Source organism: Hylobates moloch, unplaced genomic scaffold (assembly GCF_009828535.3).
Source record: "Hylobates moloch isolate HMO894 unplaced genomic scaffold, HMol_V3 SCAFFOLD_5, whole genome shotgun sequence".
Lineage (NCBI taxonomy): Eukaryota > Metazoa > Chordata > Mammalia > Primates > Hylobatidae > Hylobates > Hylobates moloch.
Window position 1 is genome coordinate 116,211,253 of NW_026652280.1, and position 17,840 is coordinate 116,229,092.

The 17,840-nt window shown below is 39.0% G+C and overlaps 1 protein-coding gene across 1 annotated transcript; it reads right to left on the bottom strand.

Moving 5' to 3' along the window:
- Nucleotides 1–5,618: 5,618 nt before the first annotated feature.
- Nucleotides 5,619–17,762, bottom strand: ATP5PB (ATP synthase peripheral stalk-membrane subunit b). Its single transcript, XM_032155025.2, has 7 exons — nt 17,599–17,762; nt 17,307–17,343; nt 12,849–12,994; nt 10,978–11,141; nt 10,479–10,604; nt 7,618–7,797; nt 5,619–6,030 (listed from the first exon to the last, which is right to left on the bottom strand). Exons 1-7 carry the CDS (start codon nt 17,636–17,638, stop codon nt 5,953–5,955), a joined length of 771 nt encoding a protein of 256 aa, XP_032010916.1. The 5' UTR covers nt 17,639–17,762; the 3' UTR covers nt 5,619–5,952.
- Nucleotides 17,763–17,840: the final 78 nt, after the last annotated feature.

Consider the following 17,840-nt stretch of genomic DNA (forward strand, 5'->3'; position numbering starts at 1 on the left):
CTCTGCCAACATGGTAACAAAGAAGCCAATTTACAATATGTAAATGAATGAGTGTGGCTATGTTCTAATAAAACTTTATGAACACTGAAATTTGAATTTTGTATAATTTTTATGTATAATATTTAAAATGTAAAAATCATGCTTAGCTTCCAGGCTGTACAAAACTAGGTGGCAGGCCAGATTTAGCTTACAGGTTACAGTTTGCTGACCCCTCTTTTAGGCTAAAAGTGACTCTCAATCATTTCAAGTTGATATCATACGGACCACATTCTCTGACCAGCCTGTAATTAAGTTAGAAATCAACAATAAAAAGAACCAAAAGAACAAATATGTTTAGAAATTTCAAAAACATACTTTTAAGTAAATCATAGGTCAAAAAAATCATAATTGAAATTGGCCCTTTCTCACCAGTCTCCTTTGCCTGCTTGATTTCCTCCATCCAGTCTGGCTGAGACAGCCCTCTCTTCTTACTCCATACAATTTTCCTATGTTATCTCAGCCATTCCCTGGACTTACTATCTATATGCTAACGATGCCCTACTTTATTTTTTGGCCATTACTTTTACCAGATCTGAAGCTCATTTCCTCATGTTGCCATAGAACCATCTAATTGTCAACTTATATTCAACAATGAAACTGAATGCAGTAGCTTCTCCCTTAAAACCTGCTTCTTCTCCTCTATTCTGTATCTTAATTAACAGTACCACACAGCCAGAACCCTACGAGGCAATTTACATGCTTTCCTCAATCTCACATCCTCCTCTCCACCTATCTACAAGCAAGCTTGGTCAATTCAAACTCTAAAATCTTATGGCAAGTCTCTTCTTTCTCATTATGGCCATTCTCTCCCAAGCCATATCAGGTCCTCCTTAGACTACTCTGATAGCTTCTAGATGCTCTCACCACCTACTCTTACTATTTTCTACTGTCTTACAGGGGTCAAACGGTTGTAAAAAGAAAACACAACAAAACATAAAGACAATTATGTAGCACAGACTGTATGTGGCCCTCACAGTCTGAACTATTACAATCTGGTCCTAAAGAGGAAAAGTTTGCTGGCAACTCTTTTAATACATTATCCATACTTACCTTGCATAAAGTCTCTTAAAAAAACAAACAACTGGCTTTCCATTATTTAAAAAAAAAACATAGAATTCTTTAATATGGTCAAAAAGGCCATGAATGTGCATAATCTGGATGATCCACTTCTCCAGCATTATCTCCCACACCTTCCCTTTCCCTCTCTCTGCTCCAGTCATTCATTTCTAGGGTTGTTTTTCAAGGTGCCGTGTTCTTTCCTACCTCAGGCGCTTTGCACAAGGTATTAATATTCCCTCTGTTTGATGATCTCTCTTTTCTACAGATACCAATTTAAACATTACTTGTTCCAGAAGGCCTTTCATAATCTCCTACACTAGATTAAGTTTACTTATATATGCCCCATCACCCTACAGTTTTAACAATGGCAACCCTTATACTACTCTATGTCTAGATTGCCAGACTGTAAAGTCTGTGGAGATGAGATGACATATTGTCTTATCTTAATTTCTAGCAGTAAGCATGACACATGGTATTTTTTTTTTTTTATAAATGATTGTTGAATGAGCTTCCTGTTCCCCCACTGAAAAACTTCATTCTTTCAAGGTCCATCTTTATCTTTCTAGTTTCAATGGAAGATGTTTACCTTCTGTTAATTCCTGTCATCTGAACATTATTCTCTCACTTAGGGATTTTACTATGTTTATTTTCCTTCACTGTTTTCTTTTCATCCTCATCTTCTATTGACTTTTTCTTCATTCAAGCCTCTTATCTTAAAACAACATTCCCCCGAGCCAACCTTTGGTTCCCTCTAGTTACTGGGGTGAGAAATGTTCTGGAAATTATTCTATATTTAAGTCAATTTCTTCATTGCTGTTCAATCCTTTTAACCCCATGTAATCTTCTTCTGTCCCTACCATTCAACCAAACTACTGTAAGGGCATCAAAGACCTCTAAGTTCTTAGCTCTAATTGGCACTTTCAGTCCTTCTCTTAATATCCCTAAAAAATTGGTTACTATTGACTCTTCTTAGATGGAATTCTCCACTCTCTCAATTTTACGACACTACTCCACCCTGGTTTTCGTCCAATGACTGGCCATTCCCACTTTTGCAGAATTCTTTTTTCTCTGCCATGACTAAAACATTGATGTGTTTTCATGGCCGTATACTTAGCCCTATTCTTTCCTTTCCTGAATCACAGTTTCCCCTGTATTACAAATCAGTGAATAGTGCCTCCCTCTTCTACTCTCTCAAGCAAGAATCCTGACTCAACCTGATTCTTTCCTTCTTCTGTATTCTCCTCAGCCAGGTCCTACAAATGTTGCCTTTAATATTTCTCGTCAATTCTTTCCATCTGTACTGCCAAGGCCTTTGATTAAGGCCTTCAATGTCGGTTAGCCAGAATGATCCAACAACCTAACTAGTCTTGCCTCTCCAAACCATCCTCTGTCGCTAGTGATTTTTCTGAAACAAAAATCTAGTCGTCATTCCTATTGCCTAAAACTTTTGGGAGGCTGCCCTCTGTCATCATAAAATCCAACTTCTAAGCACATCATTTAAGAACACTAATATAGGCCAGGTGTTGTGGCTCACGCCTGTAATCCCAGCACTTTGGGAGGCTAAAGCCAGCAGATTGCTTGAGCCTAGGAGTTTGAGACAAGCCTGCGCAACATGGTGAGACCCCGTCTCTACCAAAAGCCCCACAAAAATTAGATGGGTGTGGTGGTGCATGCCTGCAGTCCCAGCTACTCAGGAGGCTAAGGTGGGAGGATCACTCGAGCCCAGGAGGCGGAGACTACAGTGAGCCGAGATCGCACCACTGCACACTCTGGCCTGGGTGACAGAGCCAGACCCTGTCTCAAAACAAAAACAAAAACAAAAACAAAAAAACCCAAAAAACCCTTTGGGAAGCCGAGGCGGGCAGATCACGAAGTCAGGTGACTGAGACCATCCTGGCAAACACGATGAAACCCCGTCTCTACTAAAAATACAAAAAATTAGCGGGGCATGGCGGCAGGCGCCTGCAGTCCCAGCTACTTGGGAGGCTGAGGCAGGAGAATGGCGTGAACCCGGGAGGCGGAGCTTGCAGTAAGCAGAGATCGCACCACTGCACTCCAGCCTGGGCGACAGAACGAGACTTCATCTCAAAGAAAAAAAAAAAACAAAAAAAAACCCATTAATATAATTTGTTAAATATTTATATTTCACTCAAACTTGAGAGTTTTTAAAATGTCACACCCTCCTACGTCTATGCTGTTCCATCTTCCTGGACTCTATCTAATCCCTGCGACACCCTCTTGGCTAACTTCCAAATGCCAGCTCAGATACCATTTGTTTTTGAATCTGTCACTTTCCTCTCTCTCTGTTTTACTTGATCTCCTGGGGCTGAAATTTTTAAGCATTATTCATTCAGGTTAACAATTATTGATAGGATAGTTATTGTGGTGGTTTGTAATGTCAGCTTGGTTAAGCAGAACTACATTTTCCAGAATTATCTTGCCTCAATGTTCTGGTTAGGGTAAGCCACAAGTCTTGAGCAAAATTTGGAGGATGAATGTGAAGCAGCAGCTGTTTTATAGCTTATACCTGTTGTGTTAGCTCACAAGCTGCAGCTGGACAACTTCCCATCCTTTCCCTGGATCACTCGTTTCTCTAACCAGGTTTCTCTAAACCACGTGTTTGTGTTGGATATGGGGTTATACAGGACAACTACTATCAAGGCCAGAGATGATAAAAACTGACATGGGTTTTTCTGTGCTTATTTCCACTTGTTCTTAACTGCCTCCCATTTTACATCCATCTTCCCTTAACTGACTGCCGTGTGGACTCTAAGCTCCAGCATCAGAAAGAACACTAACAGCTTTACAGATTGTTTAGCTCCCACAACAGCGTAGTCAAATTCCTTATATATAAACATATAGTCTGCTTCTCTGACTGAACCTTGACCTGGATGATGTATATGAGGGAAACAAGAGGCTGGTGAGACTACCTAAAATGGTGCTTGCCACACTCCCAGAGCACCCTGTGCTCAAGTTTGTATTATCACATATTCTTGCTGTCTTCCTAGTAGATATTTAACTCCGAGGTAAGGACTTTTATCTCTGTATGATCACTGCATTATGTTGCTTAGCACAAACTAGGTGTTTTATAATTTTTTGTTTAATCAATTTGAAATAACTGCTGATCCAATCAAATTATCTTTAAGTAACAAAGATATCAATCTGATTTCAATATTAGATTAGTACATTAGCTACCAATATTGACTCCAATGATTATTACATAAAATCTTAGGAAGTCAATGAAAACAGCAATTACCCATGATAAATATTTTCAAATATTTCCTATTACGTAATTTGTCCATTTGAATACAAATAAATCCTTGTACAAGTATGGGAGAATCAAATGCAGATAAACCTATGAAGGGAAGAATTTTCTAATTTATCTACAGGATTTTTCTTCAATTTAAAAAAAGATTGTAAAATAGACATAAAATTTACCATTTTTAGGTGTACCATTTAAGAACAGTATTAAATATATCCCTAATGTGCCACCATCACCATCTATCCAGCTCCATAACTCATCCTGTAAAACTGCATAACGTCCTCAAGGTTCATTTATGCTATAGCCAGTGTCAGAATTTTCTTCCTTGAAGTCAAATAATATTCCGTTGCATGGATATACTACATTTTGCTCATCCATTCATCTACTGATGGACAATTGGGCTGCTTCTATGTTTTAGCTATTGTGAATAATGGCTGCTATCACCATGGAACACAAGTATCTCTTCAAGACCCTGCTTTTAATGTTTTTGAGTATGTATGTCGACTGGGATTGCTGGATCATGGTATTTCCATTTTAATTTTATGAGGAATCACCAATTTTCCATAGTGGCTGTACCATTTCATATTATTTCTACGAACAGTGCACAAGTGTTTCAACTTCTCCACATCCTTGTCAACACTTGTTATTTTCTATGTTCCTGATAGGTGTCTGCTGGGTTTTTGTTTCTTTTTTCTAGATGGAGTCTAGGTCTGTTGCCCAGGCTGGAGTGCAGTGGCATGATCTCGGCTCACTGCAACCTTTGCCTCCTTGGTTCAAGCAATTCTCCTGCCTCGGCCTCCTGAGTAGCTGGGATTACAGGCGCCTGCCACCATGCCTGGCTAACCTTTTGTATTTTTAGTAGAGATAGGGTTTCACTGTGTTGGCCAGGCTGGTTTCAAACTCCTGACCTCAAGTGATCCGCCTGTCTCGGCCTCCCAAAGTGCAGGGATTACAGGTGTGAGTCACTGTGCCTGGCCTGCTGGATGGATTCTTAAGAGTGATTTTATGACACATTGAGTCCATAATATTTTCTATAGGCATACTACAATAATAAAGTCAATGATATGAATTGATATATAATACTCCATTTAGTTATTTTAAGAGTACTAGAAAGCTTTACATATCTCATAACCTATCAGCCAGAAATAGTTCACCACTGAATGGTCTCATAAACAAGACATTAGTTCAATGACATCTTTAATTTTTACCCATATGACAAAAGCTCAGTATTTCACAGAATTATACAACTTGAAAAACCTTGTTTCATTCAATTGTCACTTTATTGCAAGATGGTAGAATTAATTACAAATTTAAACTATAACCTGGTAATCTTTAGTCAGGCAGCAAGTTTTTATAAAGGCAAACTGCTTATTCAGAAGTGATCATGGAACAGCTCAAAGGCAGAGCAAGAAGCATAAGAAACATCTGACCAGCCGATAGAGATTTCGTTCTCTCACTATATGAAACAAACTTTTCATTTTTAGGAGGGGTAAACTATAACTTCAGTAGACAGCAACACAGAAAGGCTTTGTCAAATAGTTTCCATTTAGTCAGTCAACTGTTTCTAGCTGTCTCAACTGGGATAGATACATTTACATAACTGGCTGTGCTTGAGCCTTCTTTGCCAGCAGCTTTAGGTCCGCAATGCACTTGGCAATTGTCTCCTTTTCCTGTGATAAGGAAAGAGAAATCTGGTTAGACCTTTCCACAACACAGAAAAGTACAGAGTATAAATAAACACCATTATTCTAAAAGACACCTCCTACCGGACCAGAACCTCAAGATGATTACTGGCTTAACACTATACGGCTACTGGACAGGTTTAGAAGGAAAATTAATTAACAGAAAGGAGATACAATTTACTTTAAGCAAATCCAGGGGGTTAGTTAAAATTCCCTGGCTCACAGCTTTTTTTTTTTTTTTTTGAGAAGGAGTCTCGCTCTGTCGCCCAGGCTGGAGTGCAGTGGCACGATCTCGGCTCACTGCAAGCTCCGCCTCCCAGGTTCCCGCCATTCTCCTGCCTCAGCCTCTCCGAGTAGCTGGGACTACAGGCGCCCGCCACCACAGCCGGCTAATTTTTTGTATTTTTAGTACAGACGGGGTTTCACCATGGTCTCATATCCTGACCTCGTGATCCGCCCGCCTCGGCCTCCCAAAGTGCTGGGATTACAAGCGTGAGCCACCATGCCCGGCCTGGCTCACAGCTTTTATGGGTGAAACCTGTATAGAATTTGAGGCCAGATATTCCTGTAACCATCTGCCACTGATGTTGGCTTGTACAACTAACAGTTGCTTGAAAAAGACCAATTCAACAAATATTAGTAATATGTAAATGTTAAGAATGAAAGTAATTTTTAATCTCTTTTCTAGACTTTTGTATTTTCTAAGTTTCTTAAGTAAGCATGTATATTACTTTTATGTAAAAGACAGTTTATCAAAAAAAGAAAAAAACTTTGATAGACACTGTTTTTCTAATCCTATATAGGTTATGCTGAAAACGACCAGAAATACTTAAATGTTATAAACTCGAGAAAGAAAAAAAATCAGGTCATATTAAAGCAAAAATATAAATGAAAAAAAAATTAATTCAGTTTAAGCAAATAGAAAACATTTCCGTTCAAAACAGACAAGTTATGCAGGTGAAAAGAAGAAATGGAATGTCATGGAATTAGAAAACGGACGGGGCTTAGAAATAGCTGTGTTCAGTCTTTTATTTATTTTATTTTTTGAGGCAGGGTCTCACTCTCTCACCCAGGCTGGAGTGCAATAGTGTGATCACAGCTCACTACAGCCTATGCTTACTGGGCTCAAGACATCCTGTCACCTCAGTCTCCTGAGTAGCTGGAACTACAGGCGTTTGTCACCGCACCCAGCTACTTTTTAAATTTTTTGTAGAGACAGGATCTCGCTATGTTGCCCAGGTTGGTCTTGAACTCCTGGCCTCAAGTGATCCTCCTGCCTCGCCCTTCCAAAGTGTTGGGATTACAGGCGTGAGCCACCATGCCCAGCCCAGTCTGTTTTATAGAGAAATTAAATATATCAGTTAATGTTACCCAAATTTAAGGAAAGAGAAAAGCCATCCTAACAGGTATGCAGCATCTTCCTGCTTATCACTATCCAGAAAAACAAACCCGGGGTTACACTGCTACTTCTAGGCTAAAGACTCCTTGCCAGCTATTCCTACCTTAATGAAACATCAGCAGATACTTGTTAAGAGATACCAGTACAACATCAGAACCTACAAAAATGTTGTGTACCTGCTGTGTGGAGATGCTTTGCACCACGTGCTTCTCCACCCAATTTATCATGTGCTCTTGTTCCTTTTGACGCATCATGTTCTGCACAGATATATGATAGTCCAGGCGATTCTTTACTTCCTTATATACTCTATACAGTCGTTCCCGGTAAGTAATTTCCAAAGCCATAGCAATGTTATTCTGGGGCAAAATTAAGAAATGATAAATATTGTTTGTATACTTGAAGGAATACTTCTACTCTGAAGATTCTGTCAGTGAGAATGCCCCACTTCTTTTGCATTTTATGTGAAATTCTTTTATTTAATAGATAATATGTACCTAGAAATTATAACAGCATATGGCAAAAACATATTTAAAAGTGTAAGCTGTATGAAATGTCTCCTTCAGCCTCCCCCATAGGCCATTAACTTCCTGTATTTCCTGTATTCCCTCCCAGAAATATTTAATAAAAATAAAGGTATACCCATCAAAATACAGGCATATACACATCACTTTTATTAATTATGACACACAAACCTATCTCAATTTTAAGTTACACTGGATTCCACTATACTGGTATTCCATAATTCATTTTTTGGTACTACAAATAATGGTGCATACACTGTAGATTTGTCTTTGTGTTTATGTCATAATACTTGCTGGATCAAATAACAGTTAACATTTGTAGAGTACTGACTACGCTCTAAACACTCGTGTGTTTAGATTCAATTAAACCTTGTAACTGAACTATGGCATAGTTGTTATAATTGTATCCATTTTGCAGTAAGGAAACTGAGGCAGAAGTTAGGAAACTTGCCCAAGGTTACAGAGCTAATAAACTGTGAAGCCAAGATCAGCATACAGGCAGTAAGACTACATAAGGCCAAGCTCTTATATATCTCTACTTGGCTAACCCATAGGCATCACAAACCAATGCATACCAACCTGAAGGCTATTGGCAACAAGGCAATCAGAATGATCCTTCAATGACTTTCTCTCATCCAGAGTCCAAGTTAAAGTTCTCATAGGAGCCTAAGGTCTTTATATATCATAGTCCCAGGCCACACTCTATCTCCTTTTATTCTCCTCTGACCAATTCTAATTCAGCTGTATGGGCTTACTTTTCCTTGACTATACCAAGCAAACTTCCAGGTTTAGGGCATTTGCAACTGTTCTTCCCTCAACCTGGAACTTATTTCCCCCAAAATCCACATACTTTGCACTATTAGTTCTTTCAGGTCTCTGCTCAAATATCATATTAGAGACATTTCTTGAATGCCCTACAAAAACAGTGACTCCTTCCTCCTGCAATTTTGTAGACAGGGGGTCTATGTTGCCCAGGCTGGTCTCAAACTCCTGGGCTCAAGTGATCCTCCCACCTTGGCCTCCCAGTGCTGAGATTACAGGCATGAGCCAATGTGCCTGGCCTGCAATCTTTTTAATACTAGTTTATTTTTCTATCTAGCATTTATTACCTGTTGACATTTGCATCTGTTCAATTATTTATTTTCTGTGCTTCTCCCAAAGGCTGGCTAGAAAATAAGACTCCATGAAGGCAGAAGCTTTTTGTTCTCCACTATATTTTCAGCATTCTGCCTTGATCAGAATATCTACACAGGAAGAACTCAATAAATATCTATCAAGTAAATATAAATAAATAAAAACCTAAATTACTATCATTTGACTCTTAGGAAAAAGCGACATTTTCCAATATGGTTTTTTAAAAAAGCCAAAATATATGTATGCATGCATTCACGTGTGTGTATATACTATGCAAGAAGCAGGAAGCATTCTCCCTTTGTAACCTAAATATACATGGAATTAACATTTTCTGAGATTTTCAAATATCCATGTGCTTAAGAGTCTTTAGGGATCTTGTTTAAAATAATACAGATTCTTGGATAGCCCCTAAGAACGGTTCTGATTCCGTAAGTCTTGGAAAGTCTTGGAAAAAAACTTAACACCAAAGATAACTCTAATCCATATGGTACCGAGACCACATTGGCCAAGATCCTAAACATTTCAGATGCTTAGGATCTTGGCCAATATTGAGAAATATTGGCCAAGATCCTAACTATTTCAGATGCTTACTCTATCTTAGCATCTCATTTTTCATTTCGTTTTAATATAAAACTTTGACATAACAGCACCTCACTTTTAAATATTAGCCATAAAGTAAAAGGCTCAAAATAAAAACAGTAATAACAAAATACCTGAACATTTTCCTAAAGATTGTTTTGGAAGCTGCATATTTTAGAATCTAATCATGTTCTGACCATGATAAAAAGCTCTACTGCTATCTAAATTTGTTGTGTGTGTGTGTGTGTTTGAGAGAGTCTTGCTCTGTTGCCTAGGCCGAAGTGCAGTGGTGGGATCGTAGCTAACTCCAGCCTTGACTTCCTGGGTGCAAGCAGTCCTCCTGCCTCACCCTCCTCAAGTCCTAGGATTACAGGTGTGAGCCACTGTGCCCTGCCTGCTTTGTGGATTTAGAATGTACAGTATCAGATTTCCTTACAGCAAAGATGTTAAGATGTTCTTGTAGCAAGTGTGTATGAAATACACAGGATGTATTTTACCTAGCCTTCCTTATACAGTGCATGCCATTTTTAAATCAGCTTTAACTTAATGACTATTTCCTTTTGTGTGGATCCAAAATGTTTTTTTAATAGCTTCTATTGTTTCTAATTTTATAATAATTTGAACTATTTTTCCACTTGACAGTTCTTAAATGTTTGAATAGCCGTGAATGCCAACTCCTACACAAATCTTCTCTTTTCTAAATAAAATATGTTCAATCTATTTAACCATTCTTCATAAAAAATTCTGAATTAAAAAAATGCACACAAGTAACTTCATTCTTCCTAGAAACTTCTGAAACCTACCCTTTGCACATCAAAAAGGTAATGACGCTTCTGAACCAGTGCCTGTTGTGACTTCTCCATATCAATTGCATTCTGGATTTGTTGGATGGAAGCCTGCTTCGCCTCTTCTAGTTGGGCAAGTTTTTGCTACAATTGTGATAGCAACAACAAAGATCAGTGAAAGCACAAAGGGTAAAAAAAGGAGATTCATTTCATGCTTCTTCAAAGTTGTATCTCCCATTTGTAAAAACACCCACAAAGAAACATAGAGATGCACAAATCCTTAAAAAGAATTGCCCATAATAACTATACAATATCTTTTGAATGATTAAACTACAATAAGGCTAAACTGTTTAGTAGATATAAAAAAATCTCAAATTAGTAACTAACGTTAACACTTATTTGAAGCATTAGATTCATTTCTATATGTTGCTCCCTTAACACTCATATCAAAAATATCACTAGATGACCTTCCTATTTCTGCTAGTCTAAAATAGGAAATAAAGTTTATGGTTCTTACCTCATTGAGTTTATCAGCAAAGTCTGCAACAGAGGGACCATATTTTTTAATTCCATAGACCATTATACCTATTACTGATAGGGCAGTGAAGGTCTCTGCGCTAATCACATATATTTCTTTGGATAAAGCGTACAAGATAAGCCCAGTTCCGAGTACATAGGGTCCTAAAAGAAGAAAGAGTTATTTTATGAATGGATATGCTATGCCTAAAAGAGGGAAGATAGAAAGGTACTTCTACATTTGATTAGCTGAAGGCAAAGTAATGACTTAATTAGATTCAAAGACAAAACACTGGATTGGGAAGCAGTATGGTAGAGTTGAAAGAACAAAGATACGGACTCAGGGAAATCTGTAAACTGACTCTACAATTTTAAAGAAACTGAGCAATCTAAATAATCTCTGAATTTAGTTCCTTATTTGTAAAATGGGGACAGTACCTTCTTCAGTCTGATAAATTTGAGAAATAATGTTAAGCACAATCCCCCGCACAGTAAATTAAACTATTCTACAAAGATGTCAGATAACTTTCTGAAGTAATTTGTCCAGCAAAATATACTATTTATTGAATGGGACACTAGACTGGATAAAATTTACACAAGAAAGAAGCAAAAAACAACTATAAAGTGATATGTATATAAAAGGATGAATAAATATCAGGATTCTCAACTCCTGTAGCACCTAATTACAATGCTTCAAATATGGCTTTTCCTTTAACCAGGCCATGTGTTCTGAAAGGATGCAAACCATGATTTACATTTCTTTAGTCTTTCCTCCGCGCCTCACAGGATGTAAGGGAGGCCCAGAGCAGGCTTTTAGGGAAGCATTTTACAGTATTTCTGAGAATCATAGGATGGCAGGATGTATCATGAGAATAACAGGGTTATAAACTCAAATACATTTTACCCAGTTTCCCATACAAAGTTCCAACAGTTTTTTTTTAATTGCCTTTAATATACAAATTTTAAATATGAATTTGCAAGAAACTTCTATCATATGTAACATTTTTATCACCTATGGAAGTCTGAGGAGACTAATGTTTCTAGCAATTTCAGTTAGGAAAATGCTACTTTAGGTGACTCCAGGGCTAAAAAAAAAAACAATCTTTGGTTTCCAATGTTCCAGTCATAGCAATACTTGGGTATGGGCCAAGAAAGGCAGTACATGTAGTAGAGAGAATCATAAACTTAATCAGGGGACTCTTGCCTTACCCGGCTTCATTTTTATTCGTACCTTTTTCATTATCTAACAGTATATTATACAGTTACTCATTTCTTTATTGTCATCCTACAGAAGGTATGTTCCAGGACAGTAGGCATTTAACACTGTTCAACACTGTATGGCTGCAACAGTGCCTGGCATAGAGCAGGCATCAAAAAATTTGATCTACTAACAAACAGAGATAATGCTGTAAAATTAAGTTAAAATCCCAAATAAATTTATACCAAAGACAAGTTGGAGCAATCAAATCAATTGCTACAATTTCCTTTTAAAAATAGCTGACTTGCGGCTGCAGGCGGGTGGCTCAAGCCTGTAATCCCAGCACTTTGTGGGGCCAAGGTGGGTGGATCCCACGAGCCCAGGAGTTGGAGACCAGCCTGGGCTACATGGTGAAAGTCCGTCTCTACAAAAAAATAGAAAAATGAGCCGGGTGCACGCCAAGTCCCAGCTACTCGGGAGGCTGAGGTAGGAGGATGACCTGAGCCTGGGGAGGTGGAAGATGCAGTGAGCTATGATCTATCACTCCATCCTGGGTGATACAGTAATATCCTGTCTCAAAAAAAAAAAAAAAAAAAACCCCAAGAAAACCCACCTAACTTGATTTTAGTGGTGCCATCAAAATATATTATCAAAGACTAGGCAAAAATGCTCACCTGTTACACCAGTTTTAGGATAAAGAAACTGGAAGAATTCTTCAGGGATCAGTCCATAACGAACTTTTCCTCCATATTCAGGAAGAGGTGGTACAGGGGCAAGGTGTGGCTGCCCTGTATGAAAGGTCCTTGTTGCCTGCAATACCCTACAGGTAGTAATTGTACAAATGTAAAGCCTGTTTCTTCAAGGAGAATACAATGTATGAATAATTAGCAGAAACAATAAATGGGGTTGATGATTGAGGCAGTTTTCTAACTCATAATGGAAAGAGAACGGACTGGGAATAGGAAGGTTAGGGTCCAGTAATCAGCTGTGACAACAGCAAAGAATTAATCACAGACACTTAACCTTCTACCCAATACTGGAATCCTTTCTATCAGCCTTGCAGATCATCTCTCTAGCACTTTGTATGTCTATTAGTAGCACTGAAATATGTAAGAATGTGGATGTGACAGCCAGATAGACATCTTGAGTTCAAATCCTAGACATGCTCCTTGACTTTGAGTAAAGAACTTAAGCTTTTGTAATCTCAGATTTCTCTCAGTAAAATGGAAATAGAAGATAATACCTTATATGGTTGTTGAGGATTGAGTTAATATATGTAAAGTGCTTAGAATGATGTCTGGCACATGGAAAAGTTCTATGTAAGTGGTTAGCTATTATATGCCTGATGTGTTGTAAGCTCCTGGACCTTTTTGAATACTCTCTTTGATGAGAGTGCTAATCACTATATGTAACAGACTTTTTCAGTACTGGGTAGCTCTAATTATGTTCATCTTTGAAATGAGATGCTACATACATTCTTGGAACCTCAATCCATTCTTAGTTCTAATTTTGCTTTTCTATGTAAGATAACACAAATGTACCTGGGTCAAATATCTGTTCCCTCACAATCCTGATTGCCCATAAGGACTTCTCTGGTTTTGTCTTTTTTTTTTTTTTTAATGAGATATACAGAACTGAATATAATACTCTAAGTATAGTCTGGCCAATTTATTCATCCTACAAATACTTATTGAGAACTTGCTATTGCCAAGTTGTACTGAGCTTGAACAATTGAACTATTATCAATAGTGGATTTGGAAACTATTCTTGTACTAAAGCAGCTTAAGACTACACTTTTAACAGTTACAGCATACTAATGTCTCCTTAAGCTTCTGATGAAATAAAATCTAGTCCCTTTATATCTGCTGTCGTTTAGTCTCCTTCAAGTTTTCAGTGTATTTCTGTCCAACTTCCTACCCTCCATTTCTCCAATCTCTCAAATTTTATCTCCTTGTAATATAAGAATTTACATTATTTCATTTATTTTGGTACAATGCTTATCTTTTGAATATTATTTCTGCCTCCAAATATATTAGCTACCCCACCAGGTTTTAAAATCTGAGAATCATGCTTGAGATTCCTTCATTTACATCAAGGTTTCTCAATTCAGCACTACTGACGCTTGAACTGGATATTTCTTTGTTGTAAGAGGTTGTTCTGTGCATTTTAGAATGTCTGGCAGTATCTTTGTAGCCTTTGTACAATAGATACCAGTAGCCCCTCCCTCCCCAACCCATCCAATGGTAACACTGAAAAATATCTCCAGACATTGCTAAATGTCACCTGCAGGCAAACCACCCCAGGCTAAGAAGCACTGATTTAAATCATAGCACTAAAGGGTATGCTTAGGCTGACAAGTCTCCCTAACTAGCTACTTTAGTTCAAGTCCTTATCACCTCTTGCTTAGTTTAACAATCCAAAACCTGGTCTCTCTGCTTATTTTATTTTTTATTTTTTTGAGACAGAATCTCGCTCTATCACCCACGCTGGAGCACAGTGGCATGATCTCAGCTCACTGCAACCTCCACCTCACAGGCTCAAGCGATTCTTGTGCCTCAGTCTCCCGAGTAGCTGAGTAGCTGAGATTACAGGCATGTGCCACCACACCCAGCTATTTTTTTTATTTTTAGGAGAGACAGGGTTTTGCCATGTTGGCCAGGCTGGTCTCAAACTACTGTGATCTGCCATCTCGGCCTCCCAAAGTGCTGAAATTACAGGCGTGAGACACTATACCTGGCCTCTGCTTCTTATTAAATACCCCAACTTAAACCTAGCCCACTCACATTACTGCCAATGTTTCTAAAATGAAAATCTGACTTGAAAACTCAACAGGCTCTCTCCTGCCTACAGAAAACTACTTAATATAACATACGTAATCTAGTATCTGTCATTTTTTTTTTTGAGACAAGGTCTCACTCTGTCACCCAGGCTGGAGTGTAGGGGTGCCATCACTGCTCACTAGCAGCCTCCACCTCCTGGGCTCAAGCCATCCTTCCACCTCAGCCTTCCCAATAGCTGGGAGTACAGGCGTACACCACAATGCCCAGCTAATTTAAAAAATTTTTTAAAATTTTTGTTGTTTTGTTTTTATGTTGCCCAGGCTAGTCTCAAACTCCTGGGCTCCAGTGATCCTCCTGCCTTGGCCTTGGGATTATAGGCATGAACCACCACTGTGCCTGGTCCTGCCAAATTTTATAACCTTATCTTCCTTCATTCTCTTCTCTCCTGGAATTACTTAACAGCTCTCAAAAACAAACGAAGAAACACCACAAAAAAATTGCCTTATGCTGCTCCTTCTGTCTGTATGCCCTTCATACCATGACTTCATAGCAATGACTATCAAGACCAATCAGGAACAGTGACTACCAAGACCAATCAGCCTCCAGATTTGTAAAGCCCTCCCCCCATTTTGGGCTAACATTCATTCTTTTAATCAACAAAACATTTACTGACTTTCTATTAATGCTAGGCACGGATAACATGGCAATGAACAAAGCTCCAGCCTTCAATATTCTAGTGGGGGTATGGGAAGGGTGAGTGTGTATCTCCATACAAAATTTCAGGCAGCTGTAAGTGCTATGAAGAAAAACTGAGCAAGGTAAGGGGATAGGGAGCAACAAAATGGGGAAGAGTTTTTTGGTAGGCAGTCAGATGACATCTGACCCAATGATCTGGGGAAGAGAGAAGAGCAAGTAGAAAGATACCAAGGCAAGAATGTGCTTGGTAGTTTTCAGACGAACACCAAGGTTGGAGAATGAGCTAAAAAGAGAACACAAGGAGACGGTGTCAAGAGACAGGATGGGATCAATTCATGTTGGACCTTCTGGGTTATGCTAAGTTTGGATTTTATTCAAGTGGGATGGGGAGCTTTGGAAGGTGTTGGTGGGAGATTGACATAATCCTCCTGGCTATTATGAGAATGGGCTGTAATGGGACAAGAATAGAGATGCAAGACTAATTAAGAGACTACTAAAATACCTAGGTGAAAGTTTACGGTGGTTTCTACTTTAGCGGTAGTGGAAGCAGCAGTCAGAGTCCAAATTTCTAGAGGAAGAGCCTTGCTGAGGTACTGGACATGGAGTGTGAAAGAAAACCAAGGATATTCCTTGTATCTTGTAAATATAAGTTATTTACTACTGGTATTACAATTATTTGTTTACAAGTCTGTATGGGGTCCTTTTTCTTCTAAGTTGGAAGGAATCAATTATAGCCTTACTTTTTGCATACATGAGACTTAATTATAGATAAGACCACTTTTTCGAGTCCATTTTTTTTCAATTTTAGTTACTGTATTTTGCAAGCTTTAGAACTAAGTTTGGAAGTAAAAAGAAGAATCTCTAGCAAAATGGACATGTCTTATGGAACAATTTTAACGGTAACAGCTGCTAAATTTACTAAGCACAAACCAGGTACCAAGAACTGTTTTTGAGTTTCACAGAAATTGTCTCAATTCTCAAAAGCCACAATGCACTATTATCGCCATTTTGTAGATGAGGAAATTGAGGTCACACAGCCAGTAAGTGCAGGGGCCAGGGACCCTGTACTGGCTGTGGAGCCCTCACTCTAAACCAATACTCTTAAGGTGCCTCCCATTCCTAGACTGTGAGCTCCATGAGGGCAGGTAATTAGCCATACTCATTCTTGTATCCTTGGTTATGTGTTTAGGCAACATAAATATTTACTGAATCAATGAATGATTTCTCTGATTGTTATCATATGGCAGCAAAAAACTAGATATCTGGGAAACCGACTGCAAACAACATGCTTTACTGTTTTATTGAACAAAATTTGTTCTTGGGTATGTAATCTACTCCGATTCAGGCTGTGGAAGCTACATGTCATAAGGCCCCAAGGGAAGGTCACAAAAGAGAGGGGCGGGTATAGAAGACAGCAAAACCAATTTCTAGTTTAGTTAGAATACGTTACTTATCCTGTTAAAATCTTGGTCATTAGGTGATATGAGAGCGTTGCTGGCAGTTACAGAAACAAGTGTCTTGTCTGAAAGAGGGTTTAAGTGTCCCAAAATTATCGGAAATAAATTTCTGACCTAAAGCTAAGGGGGTGGGGACAGGAATCGCGAAATAAAAGATAGTAAAAACAAAGACGAAAGGGAGCATTATCCTCACACTTACCCTGGACCTAGGAAGGCTGCATTCTTCAGAGAGGGGGCTGCAGATAGACAAGGCGTAGGTCAGCAAAGTCAAATGAAATCTGGTTTGCCCCTTCCTCATCCCCGCCAGGCTCTATCACTAAGGCTATGTACTCCTCTTTCCCGTCCCTCAAGACCCCACGCTCCCTTCCGAGCTGCACTGACCACTCGCCGCTCAGGCCCGTGTCGCTGCGCCCTTCTCCCCTCCCTGTCACCCCTAGATTCGCTTCTTTCCAATCACTCTGATAGTCCAGAGCAGGGTCTATACCCCTCACCCGCTGTGGCGGCGGCGGAAAGTACCACCCGGGACAGCATGGTCAACGAAGGTCCAGGTAGCAATCTTAGCGTCCCTGTGACCCCGATAGGAGAATCTGTTAGGGCAGGAGCAAGATGGCCGCTCACAAGTCTCGCGAGATGAAAATTTTGTACTCTTCCTACAACTTTCCTCGGGAGATTTAAAAAAAAAAAAAATTATCGCGAGAAGAGGCAAGTAACGCTGAGAACCTATCGCAGGAGG

Coding starts and splice junctions, on each gene's coding strand:
- ATP5PB (XM_032155025.2), bottom strand. CDS start 17,638: ATGCTGTCCCGGGTGGTACTTTCCGCCGCCGCCACAGCGG. Junction 17,344..17,598: donor TTCCGCCGCCGCCACAGCGG/GTGAGGGGTATA, acceptor GTCTATCTGCAG/CCCCCTCTCTGAAGAATGCA. Junction 11,142..12,848: donor TCCTAAAACTGGTGTAACAG/GTGAGCATTTTT, acceptor TTCTTCTTTTAG/GACCCTATGTACTCGGAACT.